Genomic DNA, 27,629 nt, shown 5'->3' with positions numbered 1-27,629 from the left:
ATGTAATGATATAGACCAATAAAGCTTATATTAAAATAGTATATTTTTACAGAAATCTATTTGAAAAGATTTATATAGAACACAAACACTGGAACAATAGAAAATCTGATTCTGTTTCTATTTCCACTTTTAATACACAACTCTATATATAATGTTCATAGCATGTAAATATATAGAGAACTGGTATGGAAAGACACACAAAATGGTTAACCTGTATAAAGAAATAAGTAACTAAGCTGATAAATAATTCTATTGCTTAAAAGTTCAAGTACTCACCAGATTATTAAACAGTTTTCAAGTAAAAATAATACAACATATCTTTACCTTAGTATCTTGTTCCAAATCTTTACTATTCAGAAGTGCATGATTAATACGAAACACTATCCAGTCAAACAGAGCACTGTATAAAGACTTAGCCATGGAGTTTCTCACAGTCACAGCCTACAATACACAAAGAAAATTAATAATTTCACTAAAATACAATAACAGAGGCCGGAGAGATGGCTCAGCAGTTAAGAGCACTGACTGTTCTTCCAGAGATCCTGAGTTCAATTTCCAGAAACCACGTGGTGGCTCACAACCATCTGTAATGGGATCTGGTGCCCTCTTCTGTCATATAGTCATGACTGTAGTACAACAGAGTACTCATATATATAAACAAATCTTAAAATGTATTTTTAAAAATTCACATATACCCAATTAGCCTATATTTATAGTGCTCTAACTTCTACCCTGTTCTATACTCTAGTCATTCCCTGTGTAATGCAGTCTGGCCTACCATTTCTATTTCTACCCTGTCTCCCATTACATAAGTTGTTATTCCGTCTACTGATCAGATCAGATGACATTTATTTTTCCTTTTATTAGCATGTCACCACTCTACACAAAGCAAACATCTTCTGATTGTCATAGCTTCTAAACTCACCTTACCTTCAGTGACCAACATGGCCCTCAAATATCCTATTCCCTACTGACACCCTTGTGATAGTTAATATTGACTACTAATTTGACTGGTCTTAAGATGACTAAGAGATTAGAAATTTACACCTCTATATGTGTCTACAAGGGCATATGCAGAATAATATTATAGAACTTTAATGGAATCAATAATTAATTCCACTCACAGATTAATGAGAAGTGGAAGAACTATAAAAGGTGCCAAATGGAGAAAGTGTGTCACTGGAGTGTGTGTCTTGGGGATTACATCTTGCCCTAGTCCTTTCTTGTTGTGTGCACTAATTCTTAGCTGCCACAAATAGCTCTGTCCCACCATGGGTTCCAGGTTTTTCATTTGATTGTTTGTTTGTTCTTCAGAAAAAAAAAGAAAAAGAATTTAGTAAGAAACAAAAAGGATGTAAAGTAAACTTTAAAAGACTGGCCAGCAATTTAAAAATAAAAGATAAGAAGGCAAAGTATGATGAGCAGTAAATGACTGAAGAAAAGTAATACAGAAGAAATAATCACTGTGGTGAAACAGTGCTCTCATCTATAATGCTATCTACCACGCTGGGGATTTAGTTCTGTGGTAGAACACTTACCTAATATATACCAGATCCACACAGTTCAATGGGGTGGAAATATAAGCAGAAATTAAAATCCCTGAAGAGGGGCTAGAAAGACTGCTCAGCAGTTAAGAGCACTGACTCCTTTTCTAGAGGGCCTGGGTTCAGTTCCCGGCATCTACAAGGCAGCTCACGTGTGTCTCTAACTCTGGCCTCCATAGGCACTGCACACATATGTTACTAAGACATCAATGCAGACAAAACACCCATACACATAAATTAGTAAGTCTTTTTTATCAAAGATCCTTGAGGAAAAATGAAAGCTTACAATTTAAAACCACACCAAGTTTCTGGTACAGGAAGGTACACTGCACATTACCAAAGGAGAACCATAAACACCAAGCTAGCCAGAAACCCTCTGATCTCTGATCTACACTGCTATCCTGCTTGCAAGACATAGTAGGGCAATGGTGGTGCAAAGCTTGTGGAAATAACCAACAATATTTGATTTGACTTAAGACCTAATCCACAAGGTAGAACCCATACCTAGCCCTGTATGAATGATCAAGAACCAGAGGCTAAAGAGCCTAGGAACTTAGAGTAAAACCAAATATACTGGTCTTAAAAAACAAAACAAAATGAAATGAATCCTAATTACATTCTGCTACGCTCACAGATCAGTGCCTTATTCAGCCATCATCAGCCTCCTTCTGCAGGAGATGGAGGTAAATACAGACCTTAGAACACTCGGCCTTAAATGACATGTCTTCATCAAGTCTCTCCCCACACAGCTCAGCAAGCCCCTTGGAAGAGGAGGCAGAAACTGCAAGAGCCAATGGGAATGAAGACAACAAGGTTCTCCAAACAACATAAGCAAAGCTCACATGGACTCAGAGACTGAAGCCGCAGCACACACGGGGCCTGCACCAGGTCCTCTGTGGCTTTGGGTTTAGTGTTTTTGTTGGATTATTGGGTATGCAAATGAGTGGGTCTCTGGTTTTTAAACCTTCTCTTGGGCTCTTTTCCTTGTTTGGTTTGTTGTGTGCAACATCAATGTGACAATTTTTGTTTTGGCTTATTACATTTCAATATATAAATAAATATAAATAAATATAAAACCACACTTAACTGTAAGCTTCCAAATAGATGGAAAATACTTAAGTTTTTGTTAGAAAATATTTCAATTAATACATTTTACTTAATGTCATCTTCAATTAGAAAGGGGGGAAAGGAAAAAAACCCTACAAACCCTATTTTCTAGAGTACTGAAAATACTTTTGAGAAAAGAAAATCACACCTCTGCCAGTTTGTATGGTAAAATAAGCTTTTCTCCCACTGTCACCGTCTTCCTTGTAACTAAAGCTTCAAACAGCATCTCTTCTTTAACCTAGAAAGGAGAATGGCATATTCAATATTAAGATTTATGACAGAGAATGAATTATATTGAAAAGCTAAGTATAGAAAAAAAACTTTAATGAAAGTCAGAAATATGCAATGAATGTAACTAAATGCAAAGAAAATGTATAGGTAATCTAACAGTTAATGACTAAGGTGGAATTTGAGCATACCACTGACTGTGATTCCTCCACCTAAAATAGAAAAAAAGTTAACAAATGGTTTCTTTTCAAGGTATGCTTCCGAGTGAGTGTTTAACTCTTAAAGAGCTTGTCTAGCACATAAAATGTCACTGTGTTCTCACCAGCATCACACACAGACATCACACGTATGTATGTATGTGTAATATAAGCATGTATCTACACACATGCTTTTCTAGATCTCACAATGTAAAGATGAGACAGACTGAAGGATAAGTGCACTCCTTAGGTCTGAGGAACACTCCTGGTGATACTTATATTCCAGAAAGATACATGATCATATTTTATACATGACTATTAAACTTTGAGATGATGATTCCTTGTTTTCACTCATACCCCAGAAGTTAACCATATCCTGTTTATTTATGACAGGGGCTCACTTTGTAGCCCAGACTGGCTGTCCTGGAACTTACTATGTAGAGGAGGCTGGCATTGAACTAACAGAGATCTACCTGCCTCTGCCTCCCAAGTGCTGGGATTAACGGCATACATGTTGTGCCGCTGCCACTGCCACCTCTACTACCTAGCCTTAAAGAATACATCTTAAATGCATGCTACCAAGTAAAATAAGTCATTCCAAAAATACTAATAACTCTATAATTACAATTATATGTGGAAAATATAAATTAACATGAAGAGGAGTTTTAGAGCAGTGAAAAGATTCTGTGTAAGACTGTAATAGTGGATACATGACTTCATACATTGTCAAAACCCATTCAGGACAAAAAGTGGGCACTACCTTATAAAAATTTTTACAAATTACTTAAGGCAGAAAGGTCCAGAAGTATAGGCCATGATGAGGCCCAGCTATGTAACAAACATATGAACCGATCTCAATGGAGGAAAGAGGAAGAAGGATGGCCAGCGAAGCAACACTGGACACAAATGTAATTCACAACTAAAGCCAAAAGAACACCTGTGAGAACTGGTTTCTAATTTAAAATCGACCAACATAAGGAAACAGGTATTAATTCTATACAGTTATAAAATGAATCCTGTTGGTGAGAAGTAGAGAGGTGACAGAGGATGAAAAGGGTTCTCCCTGTTAGAGTGGGAGTTTACACACGTGCAAGACAAAAAATTTAAACAATAGTATGAAAATGGATTTACAGGCATAGGTATAAAATAATTAGTTTTATATAGCTACAAATGATTACATATGAAAATTTTTATACACAGTTAAAATACACTCATATATTCTCTTGATCTGTCAGATGAAACAGCCTAAAAAACAACACTAATCTGATGGGGGTAAATTTGGCAAGATGAAGAGTTAGCTGGAAATTACCACATACCCTAACTCTGAGGAGAACAACAGTGGAAAGAGCCTGATGTAAAAGAAGCATGGGGCCTGATATTCAAGTCCCTCTCAAGCACCGAAGAAAAGAAATCGATAGCTGCACCTCTTCTCTCTCCTCACTGAGATACCTATCTTCAAGTAAAATCACCTAACCACAGTGTCACTGAAAACGCAGATGGGTAGAGCAATGCTGGCATGTGACCACATTATACAATCTAGAGTGGAAACATTCATCCTAATCCAAAATCTGAGGGGTTATATGCATTGGGAGCAAGTGAAGGCAAGGAAAAAAAACACAGACCTAAGGATCATGGCACACTCACAAGTAAGGCAGGGATCTAGAAAGGATTCCAGCTTCTGTAAACACTATTTTTAAATGGTGTCAAATAAATTAATTTTTAACTAAATAAACCCACTTAAAAATTAAAAGATATATTAAGAAATAAGACATTACCCAGTATCTAGAATAAGGATCGAAAACAAATGACTCACTTCTAATAACTCTGAGACAATAGGCAGTACTTCAGGATTACAGATATCAATAGAGTCGTCCCGATAGGTCTTCTTTTTATATGAGATATTACCCAGATGTAGTATTGCTGAGAGCAAAGAGAAGATCCTATGAAAATAAAAGCAGGTTAGTTTGCAGTGTGCATTCTCAAAGCTCATTCACTCTAGTATCCAAAACAAATTCACCAGTTCAAAGTATGAAATATTTTATCTTCACAAGAGTAATTTTAATCAAACGTTATTATTTAAACTTTATTAAACAAATTGCATGTAACATTAATCCCACACACTCTGATACAAAAGTGTCTGTCTGTAGTTTGAATTACTTTGGAGGCTAAGGCAGGCCGTTACACTCAGATCTTTCAAGTGGTCTAAATAATGCATAAAAGTAAGACCCTGTCTCAAAAACTAAACAGATAAAAGTTATTTCTCTGGTAAAGGACAAGGTTGTAGCTTTAATTTTTAATAGTTTGCTTAAATAATAAATTACTTCATTTTCTAAAATAAATGGGTTTTGGTATGTGTGTGTGTGTTGCTGTACTGTGCTGTACATATGAGTGTAAGAATAAAAAGAGCATATGCATGTGAATGCATGCGGAGGCCCAAATAAGACATTGGGTGTCTTTTATATACGTTTTTAGTTTAACTTATTTATTATTTTGTGTATGCCTACAAGTATATCTGTGTAATGCTTTCATGTAGTGCCTACAAAGGCCAGGAGAGGGCAGCAGATCCCCTGGAACTGGTGGTGAGGAATCATAAGTGTGTTGGGAATTGAAGAGCAGGATGAACTAACTTCTGAGCCATCTCTCCAATTCACAGGTGTGAGTAGAAAAATCTCTACACCTTGAGGCATATAGTAAGGTAAGGTCTCTTGCTGAACCAGAGCTTGCCATTTTGTTTATCCTGACTATCCAGCTGACTCTAGGAATTCCCTCTCTTTGCTTCCTTATCCACTAGGATCATTGTGCCTCCCTGGCTTTTTTCTAATGTGAATTTTGAGGCTTTGAACTCAATCTCTCATGTTTCCATAGAAACCACTTCATGCAAGGAGCCATCTCTTCAACCCTATCAAAAGTTTTTTATATTCTGCATATACTGCCATGTATAAAACCTTTGTGGTTTTTCTGTTTTGTTTTATTGTTTGATTTTTGAGGTGCTGATGCCAGGGATTGAGTTTATGGTTTTATGTTACAAACACTTCTATTGTGGAGCTACAGTCACATATCAAGGGATTTTAAAATAAAAGCAAACATGCAAATATGCATGTAATATTACATATGGACATGTATAATCTAACACTAAAAATCTCTGGTTTAGAAAATGAAAAGGCTGTTACAAAAAAATAGTTTTAAAAATATGTCTACTATATAGAGCTTGAGGAAGCTTCAGGAAGTCCTCAAATTATATGCAAATGTTCATGAACATACATCTTACCAAAGTACTTTTGCTTTCATCAGCTTCTCAAAGACTATATAGGGAGCAGGATGGCACTCTAACCTTAATGTGACTAAGGCAATAGTGATGCCATTTATAAAACTGCTCAAAAGCACCAAAGAAAGCGGCATGACTATTAAGAAGATAGCCAACAATTTTTTAAATGGATCAGAGCTTGCTCCACAGAAAGAAATGCATGGCCAATACTGTAACCATGGCCAAAGGCCAGGTGACTAAGCAGTCACAGCCCCAGGAGAGGGAGCCACTACCATATTCTGCTAAAGACTTCTGTCAAACGGCCTGCCCATAGATCAGCACCACTTTCAGCATTTACCAGCGAAGCAGTGAGTGACAGTCAATGCAGAGACTCATAACTGGTCAAAGTGTTAAGAATAAGTGACTGTCGAGTATTCTGTCCTAGGGAAACTGGTGTATAAATCCCATAATGCTCAAAATACACAACACAAGAATAGAGAGGAATGCTGCAAGATGCGGTCTTCTGAACATTACATGGTCGCTGAACTTACCAACTCAGAGAATTCATGGTAACCTGCAAACAACCCGAGTGAAACCAAGCCAGTGACTAATCTCAGCACGGCTATGACAGTGCTCGAGAGGCTCCGTCCCTAGCAAAACAGTTACTGGCAGTTGGTGGCTACTTGGGGAGAGGAAGTCATTTTTCTTTATGGCTGTGACTGCAGGTAGATCTCATGCCTATGCAAGCAACACTAATTCTATTCGTTGGTTATAGACAGGAAAAGGAAGACAAGCTGAAGATGACATAATAAAGATGGACACATGTAGGAACTGTCAAAGAACTAAGATGGAGTTCTCTTAAAGATGCATGTTTTACGTACTACTGGAAATTGTAAAACTACAATAAATGAATAAAAATTTTAAAACTCACTGTCTTCGTGTCTTGGGAAGAAATCCTACCATTTCCATGGCCAACTGTAAGCGTTCAAAATCATGTCTCAAATCTTCTCCCTCCACTGTGAAGCAATCCTGCTTAAGGCAAGAGTTGGAAGAAAATATATATCAAGATTACTTGTTAAAAACAATGTAAGCCACTCATTAATTTAAGTAGACCTCTGTGTAAATGCAAAGTAAATGTAACAGAATATTTAAATACAATCAGACCCATTAAACCTCTTTTCTGAGTATACCTAATAGAACATATTATCTTCCCTTAACAATAACCAGCACAGGATATCAAAAAGAACAAGTTAGGAAGCTAGCAGTAGCTTCAGAAGCATATGTAGCTGAAGATAGCAGTCAGTGTCTGGCATCAATGTGAGAAGAGACCTTTGGTCCATGGAGGGCATGTTTTCCCAGTGTAGGGGAAGCCAAGGCAATGGGATGGAGAGGGTGATTAGGATCGAGTGCAACTTTGGGAAGACAAGTGGAGGGGAGGGGGATGGGAGAGGGGTGAGGGAAAGGGATAACATTTCATATGTAAATACAGAGAGTATCTAATTTTAAAATGGAAATGAAAGCTAGCAGTATTTATAAAATATGTGGATTACCAAGTTTGATTTTAATAGCACCAAAAAGTATCATATGTAAGATCTTGAATTAAACACACAAAAAAATTAGGATAGTATATAGTTGAGAAGTGAAGCTAGATTTACATAATTTCAACCATTTGGTGTTATAGTGGGTATATAAAGAAAAAAATAAGAATATCAAAAATAAATAAACACACACACATACCATAATGATCATGGGGGAGGGAGGCATTATTTCAAAATAGAAGACCCCTCAAAAACCACATCACATAAATCAATAAAAAGTTATTCATGGGCTAAAAAGATCACTTAAGAAAATTTGCAGTTTTTCCAGAATATGCAAGTTAGTTCTTGTACTGACATCAGGTGTCTAACAATCACCTTTAACTCCAGCTCCAAGGTACCTGATGCCCCTTTCTGGCCTTTATTGGCACAGGCATACATTTGGCACATATTCACATAAACAAGCACACACATATATACATATAAATAAAATAAAAATAAGTATTTTTTACTTGTTATGGGATGGCAAGATAATTCAACAGGAAAAGCACTTATCATTCAAGTCTAACAAACCTGAGATCAATCCCAAGAAACCACAAAAAAGTAAAAACTGGTGACTTCAAAATACCCAACATACATGCCTGACACCTGTGTATCCACACACACACACACATCAAACATACATGAAATAATGATAAACTTTTTAAAAATAGCTTCAGCTGGCATAATGACTCTGCAGATTAAGGGCCCCTAGTGACCAGCCTGATGCTCCAAGTGTGATCAGCAGGATACACACGGTGAAATGGAAGAACTAATCCCACAAGCTGATCTTTGCCCTGCACTCCCATACAGTGGCATGTGCACGATGGCACACACAAACACGCACACCCACACATATGGACAGACACCAATAGTTTTAAATTCTATTTTAAAGTAGGCACAGACTCCAAAGAGAGAGCACTGCTGTAACCCTAGCAGTAATTAGGTTGGAGGAAGAAAATGAGGAATGTGAGGGTAGCCTCAGCTACACAGAGTTTAAGGCCAAATAGAAAAAAAGAAAATGGCTACTGAGCACTATATTTATATTAACATTTGACAAGCTGGGGAGCTGATGCTAACAGCACTCACACTGGACCGCTCATAATTCACTAACTCCACCTCAAGCGAATCCGATGCCTTCGGACTTTTGCAGGTACTCAAATGTACAAAGAGGCAAACCACATATGCACATGAACACAAAAAAACTCATAAAACTTTTAAAGTGTGTGTGTGTGTGTGTGTGTGTGTGTGTGTTAGCATATCCCTATAATCCCAACAGTCTAGATACAGAGGCAGGGGGATTACAAACTCTAGCCAGCCTGGATTGCAGAGCATGATCCCATCCCAAAACTATAAAATAAAACAACTAATCAAAGAATGTTTTTAGTGTAACTTTAGCATTTCAGCTCAAAGAAACAGTTTATAGAGGTTGTCTAAAACATCTTAAACTTCTATTTACTTTCTAATGCCTACCTTCCTAGGAAATGTTACATTAATTATTCAACACACAAAAGACCTCATCTGTTTTGTTAACCACAGATCCAAGCATTGAGTCAGTGCTGAGACCAAATTACTGAAATAAATATGAACAAAAAGGTTGAAAATAAAAACAAAAACTGCCAAACAATCAGACCCTGACTACATGGGACCCGATTCCAGGGACCTCGGAAACACAGCTGCTAATGACCTAGACCATTACCACAGACAGAAATTGGAAAATGACAGACAAGTAAAGCTTACTGTTTAACACGACAGTAGGATGTGTCTATCTACTAACAGATAGTTCCCACGCTCTCCCAAGACAGTTCTCCTATAAAGACTGTCTCTTACAGCAAACCATTTTCCTCAATAAATCTTTTCTGTGTCTATTCTGGTCTATAAAGACTTTCACTCCCAAAACTTCATGCACAATCACTGAACCACACACTAAAGTGAGCGAGATTGGGAAATAAAGTGCTTCCTCATTTTTCAAACATATTTAGAGTATCTATAAAGTATTCAAAAACATACTAGGTATTATAATTTCATGATTACATCTTGAAATAAAGTCTAAAATCCATGATTTGAGTTGAGAACACTAATGCACTAAATTGTGGGAGTTATACATGTTTAAGTAATTTCCTTTGGCCTGAAATACAATCTTGTTTATTTGTGCTTTGTTGTTTTTAAAGGGACAATGTACACGTTCTTACATGTGGATACTACATTTAAGATTTAGACAGAAATGGTTCATTTACAGTAACCTCAGAGGTTGGGTACCTAGTAATGAACCAGGAGGGAAGACTAATCTCCCAAGTAAGGGAAACAGAATATAATGTTATAAGGAGTTAACAAGGAAACTAGAAGAGGAGGGTTAAATGGGGAGGGAAACAAGAGGCCAGGGCAAAGAAGAGAATATGGGAATGAGCAACTAACACTGAAAGCCCTTTGAAATGCCATATAGAACCCTACAACTGTAGAAACTTCTTAAAATATATACATAAAAATGAATTTAAATAAAGAAACCACATAATAGATGAAACAATACCCCAACTAGACATCTTAAGCCACCAAGTAAAGCCCTTAGTTCTAGGAATGGGTCACATCTTACTGAGCCTGCAAAAGAGGTCCAATAGAATTTCCTCACAAATATCACAGGCTATAGTCAAAGATATTGATTATACTCCACAACCTAGCAGCAAAGCCCTATTGCTGAAGACATCACTTACTTACATCATCAAAATATGGAAAAATTAAGCTCATGCCCACTATAGGCTTCAGTTCATGTGCTGGAAGGTGCTACTTTGCATACTCAAGAGAAGAGAAGCACCAGTATTACCCAGTACAAGTCCTGCAATCCTCACCAGTGAACGGGCTGCAAGGTACACTGATGAACTAGTAGCTCGAAGTTATGGGAGTGACCAACCACTTCCTGAGTGGGTTTAAGACCCATTTCATGAGCTGGAGACCACTGACACAGTTAAAGTGGCTAAGAAACTAAGACTAGACAGGTTTGGAGCAGTAGGAAAACCACTACTATTATTTGCTACAATAGCAATTATAAAGCTGTAGGTCAGGATGTCTTTGGAGGATTGAATGACCCTTTCACAGGGCTCACCTAAGACCATCCTGCTTATCAGGTATTAATACTACAACTCATAACAGTAGCAAAATTACAGTTATGAAGCAGCAACAAAAAATTGTGTATTTTTTTTTAACCCAAGACCTCAACAACATGAGGAACTGTATTACAGGGTTAAAGTATTAGGAAAGTTGAGAACCACTGAGTTGAAAGAACAAAGCACTTAGTGAACATATTTAAACAGTAAAACATATTTAAGGTTTTTTTTTAATTTAACCAAAGACCTCCATTTATTCAATTTGAAGTATGTGACACATTTTAAATAGTATGACAGAGAGCATAAACATGTTTATATAAATGCAACATATACAGCAGTGAGTCTTACAGCTGATTTGGTTCTTATTTGCTACAAAAGTGAGTGAAACAAGAACCTAACATACTGGTGAGGTGAAGTAAAAACAATGCTGGAAGAAAAATCTTTCATATTTGCAGTCATCCTCAATCAAATATTTTTTACTCACAAGTATAATATGGTCTCAGGAAACACCAAAATCAAAGTTAATCTTTTTAAACAATCTTTATTTCCTTAACTGTTCTGTAATGACAGTTGCAGAGAAAAGGCAAGGACAGACTAAATTTCCTAGACTGAAACTGTCCTTATCTTACACGACACTCTTCCAGGAGCCAGTCTTTAAACACACCAACACTCAAAACAACTAGGGAAGGAAAAACTAAAATGTGACAAAGATAGCCTAAACATCCTGATGAAAAACAACTTAGGGGCTAGAGAGATGGATCAGTGGTTAGAGCACTGGCTGCTCTTCCAGAGGTCCTGAGATCAATTTCCAGCAACCACATGGTGGATCACAGCCATCTGTAATGGGATCTCTTCTGGTGTGTCTGAAGACAGCTATAGTGTGTGTGTGTGTGTGTGTGTGTGTGTGTGTGTGTGTGTGTGTGTGTGTGTGTGTGTGTGTGTGTACACTATTGAGCTTACAGTTCCAGGACAAAACCCACCATTTCAGTGAAGTCAAGGCAGGAACTTAAAGCATCACACTGTCAGTCAGGAGCAGAGAGAAAACAAATGCATGCATCCTTGAGTTTGGTTGCTTACTATAGTGCTCACCTAGTACTCTCTATCCTTATATATACAGGAAAGGGCTCAAAATTATGGAATGGCACCACTTCCAATGGACTAGATCTTTCTATAATAATTAACAATCAACTAACATTCAAGACAATCCCTCATAAACAATGCCAGAAGCCAATTAATCTTGAAAATAAACAGAAAATTTTTTAAAGTTACATTACAGACCAAGTTCTAAGACAGCTAGGACTAAATAGAGAGATAATAATAGTCTGGTTCTAATTATTTGAAAAGTGTAATTTGCTAAAAGTAGTATTAAGAACAGGAAATCATGGGCTGGGGCAGTATTCCAGCAGGTAAAATACCTGCTCTGCAAGTCTGAGTTTAATCAAGGGCCCAATTTTTAAAAGCTGGGCATGGTGGCAAGTGTCACTAGGGAAATGCAGACAAGTGGGTCTTGCTGGCCAACCAGTCTAGCCTACTTCCAAACCGCAAGCCAGTGGAAAGCATGGTCTTAAAATAAACAGACAAATGTGGACAGCACCTGAGAACAACAAAATCGTTCTCTAGCTCCTACATATGGCGCACGCACGCATGCACGCACGCGCGCGCACACACACACACACACACACACACAAAAAATAGGAAATCATGGCTAAAAAGTTCCTTTAAATAGAAAAGACGAACTCTTATTTAAATAATGGCAGCAAATGTAGAAGTTAAAACATTTTTTTCCTAGCACTTTAGCATTCAGTTTTCTATCAAATTCTTCATACATATTATCAAATTTAATGCAAACTCTGAAGACCATTTTTGAAGATTTTTTTCTCTCTCTTTTTTTTTAAGAAAATTTCACTATTTAGCTCAAACTGGCCTCACATCTGTTAAGTAGCATAGGCTGATTTAAAACTGACATATTCCTGCCTCAGCCTTTCTGAGTGCTAGATTACAGGCCTATAGCTTTTTGGTCTTTTTGAGACAGAGTCTTACTACATGTTCCAAAGTGCAAGAACACATGCATCCTGAAGTAACCAAAGATCACTGTACTCTGAAACAGCAGGCAGAAATAAAAGGATTAACTAAAAAAAAAAAAAAAAAAAAAAAAATTCAAAGAAAAAAATTAAATGATCTTCTGAAGGTCTCAACATCAGTAAATGGCTGAGTTGGTATTCTCTCATCAAATTCTTAAACATTACTTTAACTTCAAACAAATGCAGACCAAACCACAGTTCCGTAGCAAACTATGAACAAGTAATCAATCATATTTGCAGAGAGTTTACAGTGGCCTACCTTCTTTCCAAAGGGGCATGATTCATTTGATGTGATAAATAAAAGATAGACCAGAAGAGCTTCTTTGGAGTAAAATAATTTATATGTTTTATATTATAATTCATCAATAATATATAAACTGAAATATCTATTTCCCAAAATGTTGTCTTAAACCAATACATTCTTGATTATGAAATGGTGATGAAAGTACACTTTGGAGGAAAAACCTAGCACCCACACTTGCTGATGCTTCCCAAGTGGCATAGGCAAACTCTGCAATTAGTATTGTTTATAATGACATGCAATGAGAAAGCCGAGAAAGCAAAGATTGAGACATGCTATGTTCATGGAAAGAATAATTTTAAACCTAATTCATTTGTTAGTAAATATAGCTACATGTTATCTATGTTCTCGTCCTTTATGAGTGACCTAACTGTGTGAAAGAAAGGCATTTTTGTCATGACTTTATGGTTACAAATCTGAAATGTACCACAGTTACACATAGTCATTTTCTACCACATATATCTTTATATAACTCAGTTAAAGACTCAATAATATTTTAAGATTTTTACTTCTGTGTAATGTACATGTGTCTATGTATAAGCATATACACATGAATGTAGGTGCCTTCAGATACCAAAACAGGACACAGAATCCCTCAAACTCGAGTAACAGGTGTCAGACATGAGTGCTAGGAACTAGGCCATGGTCCTCTGCAGTAGCAGAAAGTGCTCTTAACCTCTGAGCCATCTTTCTAGTTCCATAAAATAGCCTTTTTTTAAATATGCACTGGTGTTTTGCCTGCATGCATGTCTGAGTGAGGGTGTTGGATCTTGGAGTTACAGACAGTTGTGAGCTGCCATGTGGGAGCTGGGGACTGAACCCAGGTTCTGTGAAGGAGCATCAATGCTCTTTACTGAGCCATCTCTCTAGCCCCATAAGATAACCCTGCTTATAAGAATGTCAATAATTTGCTGGCAATTACGGCAGAAGGTTGCTTGCTTTTCAGTTTTTTAAGACGGGGTTTCTCTGTGTAGTCCTAGGTACCCTGGAACTCCCTCTGTAGACCAAGCTGGCCTCAAACTCAGAGAGATCCACCTGTCTCTGCCTCCCTAGTGCCGGAATTAATGGCACTTATTCCCTGCAATGCAAAAGTTTTGTAGGAGTTTCTCTTACATGTTAGAGAGAGAGAGAAAGAGAGAGAGAGAGAGAGAGAGAGAGAGAGAGAGAGAGAGAGAAAGAGAGAGAGAGAGAGAGACTTTATTATAAACATTGACTATATGAAAAAGATTAATACCCAATACATGTGGAAGGCAGAAGCTGACTAAGGTGGCATCCTTTATCACTCTCCACCTAATTTATTTGCTACAAGGTCTCTCAAACTTGTAACTTATTATTTCGATTAGAACATCTAGCCAAAGAGTTCCTGGGTTCTGTCTTTGTACACCCTACACCCTCAGCTGTGGAGTACGGAAGTACAGCCCTGCACCACACCCCTTTTATATGGGTAACAGGAATGTGAACTCCAGTGTTCGTGTTTGTACAATTTCCTCCAATGAGTTTTCTCCCTAGTTCCTAAAAGTGATGTCACTTTTCTAAAGATTTATTTTTATTTGATTCATATATGTGTGTGTACATATGAATGTGGGTGTGTGTTCTCAGAGGCCAGAGGGCACATTAGAACACCTGAAGCTGGAATTACAGACAGTTGTTTTGACACTGGGTGCTTGGAACAAAATTTTCATTCTCTAGAAAAGCAGCAAGCACTCTTAACCACTAAGCTATCTCTTTAGCCCATTAAAAAATAATTCTAAAAAGTATTAAACTAAGGATAAAGCTTAATGGTAAAGAGTGTAGCTAGTGGTCACACTGCACTAAAACAAAATAAAACCCTCAAGAGGGAAGGGGAATTACTGGAGTTGAAATAGTCACTTCCATGCTGGCCATCAGATATTACAGTCAATTTACTGTTCATGAAAGTGAATGTTAAATGAAGATTAAACATTAGGCTAAATATATTTAAAAAAATAGTAAATTGATCTAGCAACAAACTATTACATGCAAACCAAGCACTCGAAGTAATAAAACTAGTGATCCTATTTCCTCACACTGCTGGATGAAGATGAATGTGAATGAGCAATGTGAAGTCCCTTTAAAAGGGACAAAAAATATTTAGGTTCTTGTACTGACCGGCTCAGAATCATAGCAATAATCATCCCAGCTCTGTCTGAGGGGTTTCTTTGTTATCTGAAAGTAAGGCACATTAGTTAGGTAGAAGTTATTAGAGTGGAATTATACTTCTGTAATCATCTCTGAGATGCAATATTCAGAAAGCAAGACGACCATCCAAAGAATAGTTATTTTGCATAGCAAGATACTCTAATAAAAACTAGATAAATATTCAGATTCTGAGAGATTGTATATTATTGTTCTGTTTAACTTATACATGTCATTGCCCAGTGGCTCTGATATTTGTATTAGTCACTAAGTTCCTTATCCTATACGTACTGATACTATGCATGTATGCCATAGCCACTCATCACAGATAGTCAGAAGAACTGTAAAATATGCAAAATACTGAGTCAGTAAATTATCTCATTGATAAGGGCTTATAACTTTGTAAAAAAAAAATTACTCAGGGGCTGAATTAGTTCTTTTTAAAAAAACACTTAATTTTGTATAGTTAAAAAAATTACAGCATTCAAACAGAAAGTGATGTAATTTCTAAGTTCTGGAGCTGCTAACATAGAGTTAAGGTGGTTTATATTAATATGAAGTTGTAAAGTTAAAAAGCACCAGGTAGAGTATATTGCACATTTGAGGAAGAGTCCACTGTGTTACCTTCATAATATTTAATAGATAATATTTTATTTACTCAAGTGTAATTAAAATTTTAAAAAATCCTAAGGGTATTTTTCATTGTCATACAGAACTTTTTCCCATTAATAGATTTTCCCTCAAGCAAAAAATGAGGGATTATTTTATTCTTTAAGTGATATAATATAGTGGCAATTCCACTAATAACTGGATTTAGAATTTTAAAATAAATTAAAAAAACAGAGAAATCTATATTCTGAAAAATGTGTGAAGATCATTCTTCAATATGAAAGTTTAAACCTGAATTCTGAATTTTAAAGAAAAACTACATTCTCTAAATCATTTGCCTTTGAGAAATTTTATACTGATGCTTTGTTCTATTTTGTTTTGTTTTTACCATAAGAAATGACAATGGAGCACAAGCAGCCCTGGAACTCATTACGCAGAGCAAGCATGGTAATCCTATAGCATCAACCAGCTTCCCAAACGACAGAATTACAGGGATGAGACATTATGCCTGGGTTCCTATAGAGTGTTTAGAGGACTGTTTATTAAATCATACAGTGATACTCTATGCCAGTATCATAGCATGCAGACATATGTGCATTAGGATGCAAAACATGCAAATCAAGTTCAAAGCAATCTCTCTGCAATTCATAAGCACTAATCAATAGTTAAACTTAATATCCTGGGGTATGTAATAGTCAGTCATGACAAAAAGAATATAACATTTTTATGATAATAAAGTACGCAGCTTAATATTCTTAAGGGAATCACACAAAATGCACATAAAACATAATTTTTAAGACTGTATGAAGTAGATAATCCTTAAATTTGGAAGGTATACCACACCTTTTAAACTGTCTACATAAAGGCAAAACTTTCTCAGTAATTAAAGTTTAATTATTCCCTACATTTCAAAATGTGTTTCATAAATTCTTACCTGGTTGAGAAAATGATACTCCTCAGGCTGTTTAAGGTGGAATGCTAACCTCTCCTCTTCACTTGCTCCTGCGAGGAGGTAATAGAATACATGATAGTTCCTGTTGGGAACAAAGAATATAATGAACATGACTGATTCTAGTTATTTTTTTATTTTGTTTTGTCATAAAAAGACAGTTTCTTTCAGCTGCTCAAACAAGGAGCAAAAATTCATCCTTAAAACTGATCTGTACATCTTACACAATTCATGCGAATATCTTTATAGCACTAAAAATCTGGTTATAAGATTCATATATTACAGAATGAAATACAAAGATGTACCTCTGACAAGATTCATCCTCGAGGATGCTGAAAAGACCTGCTGTCCCAGCTCCCTGCCTAATTCTGCCTCACCTGATGCTGTTTTCAGAGACTTGCTCCCAGAACAACTTCAGAAATAGCTGCTGATTCCTGATGACCTCAGTTCATCCAGACTTTCAGACAGATCCAGTAAAAACATCAGTGAAGCCCTGAACTTTTTAAGCATACAGACTGAATAACAAATGCTAAAGTTCGCTTTCTTAAATCTGGACATTATAAGGTATAGAATTTACATAATTGTTATAATTGTGCTCAATTTATATCTGAGAGTCTTTTTAACTGGACAAAAGGAGGGAATATTGCAGGTTTGGTCTAAGGCAGCTTGTATTACGTTAATTTGGGTCCCTAAAATTGCACTAGAATCTACTCGATCACATGTAAGATACTGAGAGAACCCTGCCCCAAGTTGACTTTGATTGGTAAATAAAGTTGCCAGCTGCAAATGGCTGGGCAAGGAAGACAGAGGCGGGACTTTTAGGATTTCCAGGCAAGGGACAGAGGAAAGAGAAGGAAGGAGGAGATCTGCCATGCTGGGAAAGGGAGAACCAAGACTCTGAGCCTGTGCAGCACCAAGAGCACAGTCGCAATGTAGAAGCTGGGGAAGAGTGGTCCCAGGAGAGCTACCCAACTGGGTCTAGGGCAGCTAAAATGTAATATAAATTTTAGTAAGTAATGAGTTGGGAATATCAGAGGGAGGTGGATTAGCCTTGTGGACATTAGGAAGTGGCCCAACCATTGAACTGTTTAAGGATAATATTATATTATCAAAATATAATAAAGGCTGTGTGTATGTGTCTTTCATTCAGAAACCCAGAACGTTGGGGCAGGCAGTAAGGAACGTACCTCCCACTGCTGGGATCAATTTGAGTATCTTACTGGGTACTGCTACACAGATGGCTCAAGAAAATGAGCTATCACCTGAAAAACTACTTTCCTGTCCTAAATTTATCTAGAAAGAAGAAAGAATAACAATTCTGCATATCCAATAAAAATTTCCAACTGAATTTAAAAATATAGCATTCTACCCAAAAAAGAAAGAGTAGTTAGTATAAATATAAAATCTATACATAATATACAGTGAATTAAGGGTCACAGTATACAAATAAATGAAGGGAATCTGTGTGATGCTGCAAATCTAACTGTATAAATTAAAAATATATACCGTTCATTATGCTCTTGATAAACAAGTCTGGATTTTTCCAGAAGATATTTTTCAACATAGGCCCTGGTGAAAAAAAAAAATAGGTTGAAATAATAATTAATTTAAATAAATAATAAAGTTAAATAAATGTAGATTTTATTTGTTTATAGTTGAAATCTATAAGGATGATTTTCCAGGTGACAGTAGCACATTCACCATTATAACTGTTATACATATTAGCTTTATCCATGTTAAATTCTCAACATCCTCAGTCATCAAATGGCTAGTAAAATAAGTAGGTGAACATATCAAGAGCAAATACACAATGAAACCCTGTTTCAAAAATAAAAATAAAACAGAAGCATCCACTAGTAATCAGTAACATAATCACCATGATTATGAGCCCATGTCTAATTTTACTACAAATTAAATCACTCAAATTTACTATTTCCTAGAAAAATCTCTTTTTCTTCTATTCTAATCCATGAGTTCTACTAAAACAAAAATTATCAATTCAGAGAATGAGGTAGTCATATTATGCCTACACATTTATCTGCTCACAAAAGCGCAAAGCACATCACATGTGTTTGAGATTCTATTTAAAACCAGCATAGAAAAAGAAGAGACAGATGAATTGAATATGGTAAGACTTAATCATTACTGAATCTACCTAGGATGTCCTTTCTCTGTTTTTTCTCTATTTTGTATACATTTGACTTCTTAAACAAAGTATCTTCATAAAATTATTTCCTAATTCTTCCACTTGGCAAATTTTTAATACTCAACATAAACAGCGATGTTTTAGATAAGACCTCCAGAAACATATCTCAATCAACTTATCATTTACTATAATCAACTTATGAGCATCTGTTTCCCCAAAAGACAACGAAAACGTCACAGGCAAAAAACATGTTTACATGGGTTTTTAAATCTTCAATATCTAGAACAATGCTTGATATTCAAAATGCACCCCACAAATCTATGCTTAATAAATAAAACATGAATTAATAACAATGTTCAACCCAAATATGTTGTTTACTCAGTTTTTGTTCACTATAAAAAAATTTACCTTTTTTACGTAATCAATAGAAGCTCCTGCATTTCCTTCAATAAAGGAAACTGGACATTTATTTCCTAATTCACATAACTATCTTAATCAATGGAGATTACTATTACATTTGAAGTTAAAAGCAATATACATTGAGGGATGGGAGTGGGGCGGGGTAAAGGGATAACATCTCAAAAGTAAATACTGAGTATCTAATAAAAAGGATAAAAAAGAATAGTGTTACAAGAAAGGTTTTAAATAAAAAAAAAAAAAAGACTGGCAGAATTCTGAGCTTAAAACCATCTGGCAATGGACTTATTTTTGTTAGGAAATTTTTAATTACTTCTTCCATTTCATTAGGGATTATAGGTCTTTTAAAATTATTTAGTCTTGATTTGACTTTGATAAGTGGTATATATTAAGAAAATTGTTGCTGTTGAGTCAAGGTTTCTCTGTTTAGCTTTGGCTGTCCTCAAAGTCACAGAGGTCTGCTTGCCTCTGCCTCCAAGGTATGTAACATCATTACCCAGCTGAAAATTATCCACATTTTTAGATTTGCTAATCTGATTGAATAAAGTGTCTTCTGGATTAAAAAGAAAAAAAGCAATATACATGACTTTACCTATTACTATTCTCTTCTGAAACCCAACTATAAGCCTAACTCCTTGAAATAATCCCACTTTTAAGAGAAAAAGTACCAACAGAGCCTTTGTAAACTGGTAAGTCTTAAGAGTCGAGAAAAGAAACGAGCTATGAAAAAGCTATTGAACATCTCCGGTGGACTTTTGTGGTTGTTCATAACATTGGTTTTAGGTTCTTCACAGATGGGCCAAAACGTTATATACACAGTAGTTTTGGTATGCTTTTTTTTTTAATGCAAAAGTACATAAGACTGAGATATAATTCAAATAGCATAAAAAATAAGCTATCATCTACTTATTAATAGGGATATAAAAATCATAATAATAACCATCAAATATAAAAATAATAATTTATATGTATGGTATATATACAAGTGTGTGTGTGTGTGTGTTTGTACTGACAAATTTCCCTGAAATGCAAAATAGTTTAATATTAGAAAAAGAGCACAATATCAATGTATCTCAGAAGGAAGACATGTTTATCTATATAGATCCTAAAAACAACTTAGATGAAATTTAATATGCAAAATTAACATAAACTCAAGACAATTAAAATCAATGTTTAATTAGTTAATACAATAAAAGTTCTTTAGCTTGAGTTTTACTTAATGGAGAAATAGACATAAAAGGGAAAAATAACATTATAGTGGTATTTGTAATAGCCTGGCTTTTAAATATCCTCTACAAAGGCCCATAGGCTAAAGACTGAACCAGCAGCCTATACTACTAGTAAGAAGGAGAGAGCCTTGGTGGAAGAAAATTAGGTAATTAAAGTGTGCCCTTGTAGGGAATACTGGCATCTTCCTCTACCTTTCTCTCCTTTGCTTGCTTTCTAGGCACAATGTGATTATCACCATATGGTCTATCCCACAATCCCAGCAATGATACTCTTGCCTGCCTCAGAACCACAAACAACACAGCCATGGACTTATACTTCTGCAAGTATGAACCTAAATAAAATCTTTCCTCTTTTCTCTCTGGTATTTTGTCATAGCACTGAAAAGCTGGCTGTGTTAGTTACATTTTCTCATTGCTGAGGCAGATACCAAACAGAAAAAAAACCTATGAAAGAAAGATTTCATTTTAGCTCATGGTTCAGGAGACAGCCCATCATGGCAGAATGGCTTAGCTCAGAGTGGGAGCTTAGAGCAGTTTGTTCCTATTCTCGGCAGAACCAGAGACAGAGAGCTAAGGCCAAGAATGGGACTGGGATATAACCCAAAGGCCAGGCCCAAGTGAGCTACTTTTCTTTTTACAAGTATAATATTCCTTGAACAATCAAGACAAACAGTAAAGTACAAACAATATATCAAAACACTAGATGTAAAACTATAATAATCAATAGATTCACCCACACAAACAATAAGCAGTAAGAAACCATAATGCAAGAGAAAAACCACACTCAATAAAATACTTAACAATAAACTCAAATATACAAAAAAGTACTTCTAAAAAGTACAAAGATGTAATCATCTCTAAAATTATCACAAAATTAAATGTTAAACCAAGAAAAGTAACAGCTATAGAAACTCCTTTAGTACACAGTTACCTTAAAGAATCCAACCTGAAAAGGCTGCATACAATATGATTCTATCTCTACATTTTGAAAAAAAATGGTATGGAGATAGGAAAAGATCAAAAGATCACTTGTTACCAAGACCAGGACAGTAACAAGGCAGAATAAGCCAAACACAAAAGATTTTTAACACAGTAAAATTATGTTGCCCATACTAAAACGGAAACTATAAATAGCATCTCTGCACTTCTAAAAGCCAAAGAATGTAAAACCAAATGAGCACACTTTAATACAAGTTATGGATTTCACAATTAATAAAAATGCAGCAAGGACACTGTTCATCAACTTTAACAAACAGAGCACAACACAAGATATTTATAACAAAGGAAGCTATGCATAGGATTTCCTTCAACTATGAATCTAAAACTAGTCTAAAGAATACTCTAGAACATTGCTAGAACAATCAGATGACTCACAGAAAATGAAAATCCCTTGATTGGGAGAATACTAATTTGGATATGTAGAAAAGTGTGAATATCTTCAGAAATAAAATAATTAAAAAGTCATTTCTAACTTAAAATAAATTTTTGAAAATTTATAACTGTTAACAGTTAACAAGTATAAATATGTTAAGAATTATAATTAGTCTTAGAACTTTCTCAGTTTGAGTCCACCAAAAAAATTTTATGCAGATACCAATGTCATAATTCATAGCTTATGAAACTAGTAATAACTAAAATACAAATATGCTCCAGGATCTGGAGAAATAACTCAGCAATTAAGAGCACTGGCTGCCCTTTCAAAAAATCTGGGTAAAATTCCTAGCTCTCACAAGGCAGCTAACAACCATCTGTTACACCAGTTCCAAGGGATCTGATGACCCTTCTATCCTCCAAGGACACTGAATTTATGTGGCATATACATAAACTGAAAATAAAATAGATTTTAATATATGTACATGTATACGTACCAAGCATGTGTGCATGTGTGTGTGCTTCTAAATAGCAGTACTTACCCAAGTACAGTGCCTGTTTCTTGGTAGTTTACTTGAATAAACTTGCCAAAACGACTTGAATTGTTATTATGAGCTGTCTTTGCATTTCCAAAGGCCTGTAAAAATAAGTTGTTTTTATTTAAAAATAATTTTTAAGCATTCTTTAGTCTTCAGACTAATGAAAACGCAGTAAGGCACATGTGAGCTCGAATAGAAGAATGGAAAGTTGAACAAAACCCATTGATTTTCACCTTATTCTAAGTCAGGAAAATGAATCTCAATCTTTAAAATTTACTATACAGGACTGAAGAAAAAAAGCTCAGCTCTTAAGAGCACTTGCTGTGCAAGTGTGATGTGAATTCAGATTATAACACTCCTGTAAAAAGTCCAGTGTAAAGATGCACACCTGTAATGCCAACACAGTAAGCAGACAGAGAGGACAAAGGTCGAGACTTGCTGGCCATTCAACTAGTTGCAGATTTAGTGAGAGACCTACCTCCAAGGAATGATGAGAGACAGTTGACAGTCCAGAACAATGTGCTGTCTCGTTTCTACTTCTACATCTACGAGTACCTCCACCCACATACACATGTGCATATAACACACTCATACATACACAAAATTAATAATGTGAAAATATATTTCTTTGCCAATCCCATGTCTTTAATCCCAGCCCTCAGGAAGCACACACAGATGGATTTCTGTTGAGTTTGAGGCCAGCCTGATCTACAGATTGTTCCAGGTCAACCAAGGCTACACAGAGAAACCAAACCCTGTCTAGAAAAACAAAAACAACAAACAAACAAACAAAAACATGGTTTTTGTTCCTAACACATTTCTTAAGTTTATACTAAAGCATTTTGCAAAGCTGAAAAGGCTAAGAAATAATTATATATAAACTGATCATTCTACATAAATGAACATAAGTACATACATAAGTACATAAATGAAATTCTATTAAGACAATATAATTATCTATTTAAAACAAAGCCATTTACTGTACAGATGATAAAACAACTATATGTTCTCTGTACCATGACCCAAAGTGTATACCAAGTAAGGGGATACTGGCAAGCAATGCTGATACCACTAAAATAAGGCTAAAATTCTTTCACAGCTCTGGTCATCACGATCTAACCTGTCTACCATTTCCCAGGAAAAATCTCATTTCTAAAGGTTGTCTTTATCTAAACTGACTTACTGATCACTCACGGAAAACAGCCTCTCCATACCCATTACCACCATGTTTGTTTCTATAAAACAATCAGAGGCAATTGTTTAAGCACTGAAAATACCTAAAGTGGTAATAATAAAGTAGGGGTTGAGGAAACCTCATAATTACATGTATAATATGGGCTTGAAAGACATGAAAGAGGGGCTGGAAAGGTGACTTGGCAGTTAAAAGCACTGATTATTCTTTGAAAGAACCAGGATTCAATTCTAATGAGGCTAATATCCACTGAGAACTTCAGCTCCTGGAGATTCAATTCCCTCTTCTGGCCACAAGTAAACATGCATGCAGACAAAACACTCATTCGTATACATAAAATAACAATATAAAAAATTTTAAGGGTATTAAAGATTGCTATACATGTAGAAAGCCATGTGCATGCAAGATGTTTGCAAATGTCAAGGAATATGTATATACTCAGGAAAGAGCTCAGACTTGTGTTTGAATCTGAAGCTTTATGACAGCTGAAAATAAAAGAGAAAATGAAGTTGATATCAGATTAAGGGTGAAAAGACTGCTTCAATGAGCATACAAAACTTCAAAGGAAAACCTGAGAGCATTAATATGTGTGGGTATCTTTAAACGTTCCCATTCAATAATAACGACAAAAAAAATGGAGAATTATATAATCCCATGTAAAAAATAGTACAGTATAAGTCATGAAACAACCAAAGAGGAGTTACAAACTAATAATCACTCTTCCTGGAGAAATGTTATTACCAGAAGTATCACATTATATTAAATTCTAGCTTTCATCTTCTTTGTCGAGCCAAATACAAATAGAATTATGCCCTGCTTCTTTGTAAAGAGATAGGCTACTATTCCAGTGACTCAAAAGAAACTCTTTTTAGTTTTCTTTTGATAGTGCTGGTATTAGAATCCATGGCTTGCACAAATCAAATACTGCTCTTATCACTGAGCTACAATCCTAACTCCTATAAGAATCCTATAAAAATAAATCATTAGTATTATACCCGCCATGTTTTGTTTTGTTTTGTTTTGTTTTTTTGCTACTTTGAGCTTCCCTTGGTCTCTAAAAATTATGTCTATTCTAGTAATTTCATTGCATTCTCAGATTTACCAATCTTTTAAATTTAAGAAAATTATTTCTAGTTGAGTATGGTGGCACATGACTTTAATCCCAGCACTAAGGAGGCAGAGATATGTGGATCTCTGTAAGTTCAGGGCCAGTCTGATTTGGGGGTGGGTGGCAAGAAAGAAAAAATTATTTCTATATATACCTTACCTCAAGTACTGGTCCAGCTCCAAGAATAATCTGTTCTACTCCACTGGCAAATCCTTTCTGACTGAGGGCAGTAAGGTGGTGAATAAGAAAGTTTGTGCTTTGAGTCTTCCCAGAACCACTCTCTCCTGAAATCACAATACACTGATTCTTTTTGCGCTGAAGCATAGCATGATAAGCTGCATCTGCCACAGCATATATGTGGGGCTCAAGTTTTCCCAACTGGTGGTTATCATACATTTTGACATATTTGGGGTTATAAATAGGAAGAAATTTGAATGGGTTAATAGCTATTAGAATACTGCCAACATAAGTATAAATTTTTTCATGCTTAAAGCGATTCCTTAGGTTTTCTAAGAGAGTTTTCTCGTTCAAATCAGGCAAGCTACATAAATCATCAAAGTCTTTCTGCTGAGGCTGTGGAAGAAAGCCCCGCTCCATCATCCTGCGTCGTTCTTCGGTTACCCGTAGCCATGACTGGAGGCTACCATAATGAATTGATCCATCAAGGTTTTTTTCTCTCAGAAGAAAGCGGTAATCCTCTCCACTCAAGCGATTTTCCAAAGCCATTCGGGGCCACAACATCATTCGCTGAACTGGACAATCGGTTGGATTGAGAATCCATTCTTCTCCACCAAATTCTTTTACCTCTGCTAAAACGTAGCATTTTGTCTTGTCTAGGTGAAGTCTGTTTATAAGGGAGTCAATCACCTCAGCTGCTGTGGAGTTTTTTCTGGCAGGAATTGGACAGTAAATTGTTCCTTCTGAAATTGTCCCAGGATATATTCGCAATGTGTGTTCATTATCCTCAAAGCGTCGTCTTCCTCCATCACTTACATTCATATTGGATCTTGTCCCATCAGAAAGGACAGTATGTGTTCAGGACTGGGCGAACCATTTTCTTGGCAAAAGAACTGAAACACAAAAGATAGAAACCATGAGCAGTCACATTGAATATTGTTTTCTGTATCCAAAAATGAAAACCTTAACAACCACATTGACTGCAGCCTTCTGAACATAAACCCATAACTCACTGTATAAGAACAAGTATTAAGCCAAATATGGTGGCACACGTAGAGAGGCAATACAATTAAAGAGTTCTAATCTATCCTTGAGTATCTGGTAACTTTGTGGTCAGCCAGAGTTACTGAGATCTTCTTTCCAAGGGGCAGGGAACATAATAAGTATTGAAAATAGTCTCATTGAAACCATATAACATTAAGTTTTATTGTCCATGTCAGGATACTTTTTAGAAACATCAATATGCAAAAATATGTGGCACTATTTTACTATTCAACAGTAACACAATGAAACAAATGTTTTGTGAAACTCACTAAAACAGAAGATGAAGGGGAAAATAGAAATTAAGGTTTTAAAGAAAACAATCAGAAGCCTACTGTTTAAACATTTTCAGTGAATTCTTGGGCCTCTGCTCCCTTCCTCATGGTCAAGAAAAAGAGGGGATTTAACAGGATCGACTCAAAGACCATAGCCTTAACTTGTTGAGCCAAGTTGACAAGATCAAACAATTACAAATTTTATTACAAATTTTATTCTAACCCTACTCTGTCCTTCAATGCTACTGGATCTACTATTATCAACTTGACTCCACCCTTTCTAACCAAATCAGTGAGCTCAGGTTCTGACAGACCCTGTATGGAAAATAAGGTAGAGAAAGACAAGGAAGACTCCCATCAACTGGACCTCTGTCCTCACCTACAAACACGCACGCACGCACGCACGCACTACAAGAATATTCTTTCTGGTTTTACTTATTTCATCCTTTAACATAAAAGGGGGGAGCTTTTTAAAAAATTCTGCTGGAAACATGATCTCATACAGCCAAATTAGCCTTGAAATCACTGTGTATATTAATAAGGATACCCTGAGCTCCTGGTTCTCCTGCCTCTGGGATTCAGAAGACAGCACTGAATCCCTTGAACACCGAATCATAAACAGCTGTGTACTACCAGTCTGGGTAATGAAAATTAACTGGGTTCCTCTGGCAGGACAGCAAGTACTCTTGACCACTGAGCAATTTCTCTAGTCCCTAATATACTCTTTTCTAAAACATAAAAAATTCTGTTACCTTAATTTTGTGCTACCACATACTTTGCAAAGACCTCTGACCAAAAATTATTTCTACTTTTATCCTAGAGGGCCTCTAAATAGTTAAATAAAAGGTAGCCATATATCCATGGCTCAAATGCAACAAGTTTGGAACAAAACCACCATCTTGAGGTTGGTATTAGGTTGAACATGTTTATTACCTGAATAAGTTTCTATAAATTATATATAATATTGTTTCCTGTTTTTAATGGAAGTGCAAACATGGTTTCAGAGAGGAAAAAGAACTGTAGGAAACTGGACTAGAGACCACTCAAA

General features: G+C 35.9%; 1 protein-coding gene across 1 annotated transcript in view; it reads right to left on the bottom strand.

Moving 5' to 3' along the window:
- MYO9A (myosin IXA) overlaps nucleotides 1-27,629 on the bottom strand; it is a 158,315-nt gene that overhangs the window by 100,719 nt on the left and 29,967 nt on the right. Inside the window, exons 2-10 of the mRNA XM_080929818.1 lie at nucleotides 25,248-26,158; nucleotides 22,792-22,886; nucleotides 18,593-18,655; nucleotides 17,072-17,171; nucleotides 15,502-15,558; nucleotides 7,252-7,349; nucleotides 4,890-5,016; nucleotides 2,800-2,889; nucleotides 325-441 (exon numbers count right to left, since the gene is read on the bottom strand). Of these exons, the coding sequence (XP_080785944.1) occupies nucleotides 325-441; nucleotides 2,800-2,889; nucleotides 4,890-5,016; nucleotides 7,252-7,349; nucleotides 15,502-15,558; nucleotides 17,072-17,171; nucleotides 18,593-18,655; nucleotides 22,792-22,886; nucleotides 25,248-26,087 (1,587 nt within the window). The 5' untranslated portion in view covers nucleotides 26,088-26,158. The remainder of the gene's footprint in view (nucleotides 1-324; nucleotides 442-2,799; nucleotides 2,890-4,889; nucleotides 5,017-7,251; nucleotides 7,350-15,501; nucleotides 15,559-17,071; nucleotides 17,172-18,592; nucleotides 18,656-22,791; nucleotides 22,887-25,247; nucleotides 26,159-27,629) is intronic.

This window comes from Micromys minutus, assembly GCF_963924665.1.
Source record: "Micromys minutus genome assembly, chromosome: 16".
In the NCBI taxonomy this organism is placed as follows: domain Eukaryota; kingdom Metazoa; phylum Chordata; class Mammalia; order Rodentia; family Muridae; genus Micromys; species Micromys minutus.
This window is presented reverse-complemented; position numbering and strand designations above follow the sequence as displayed.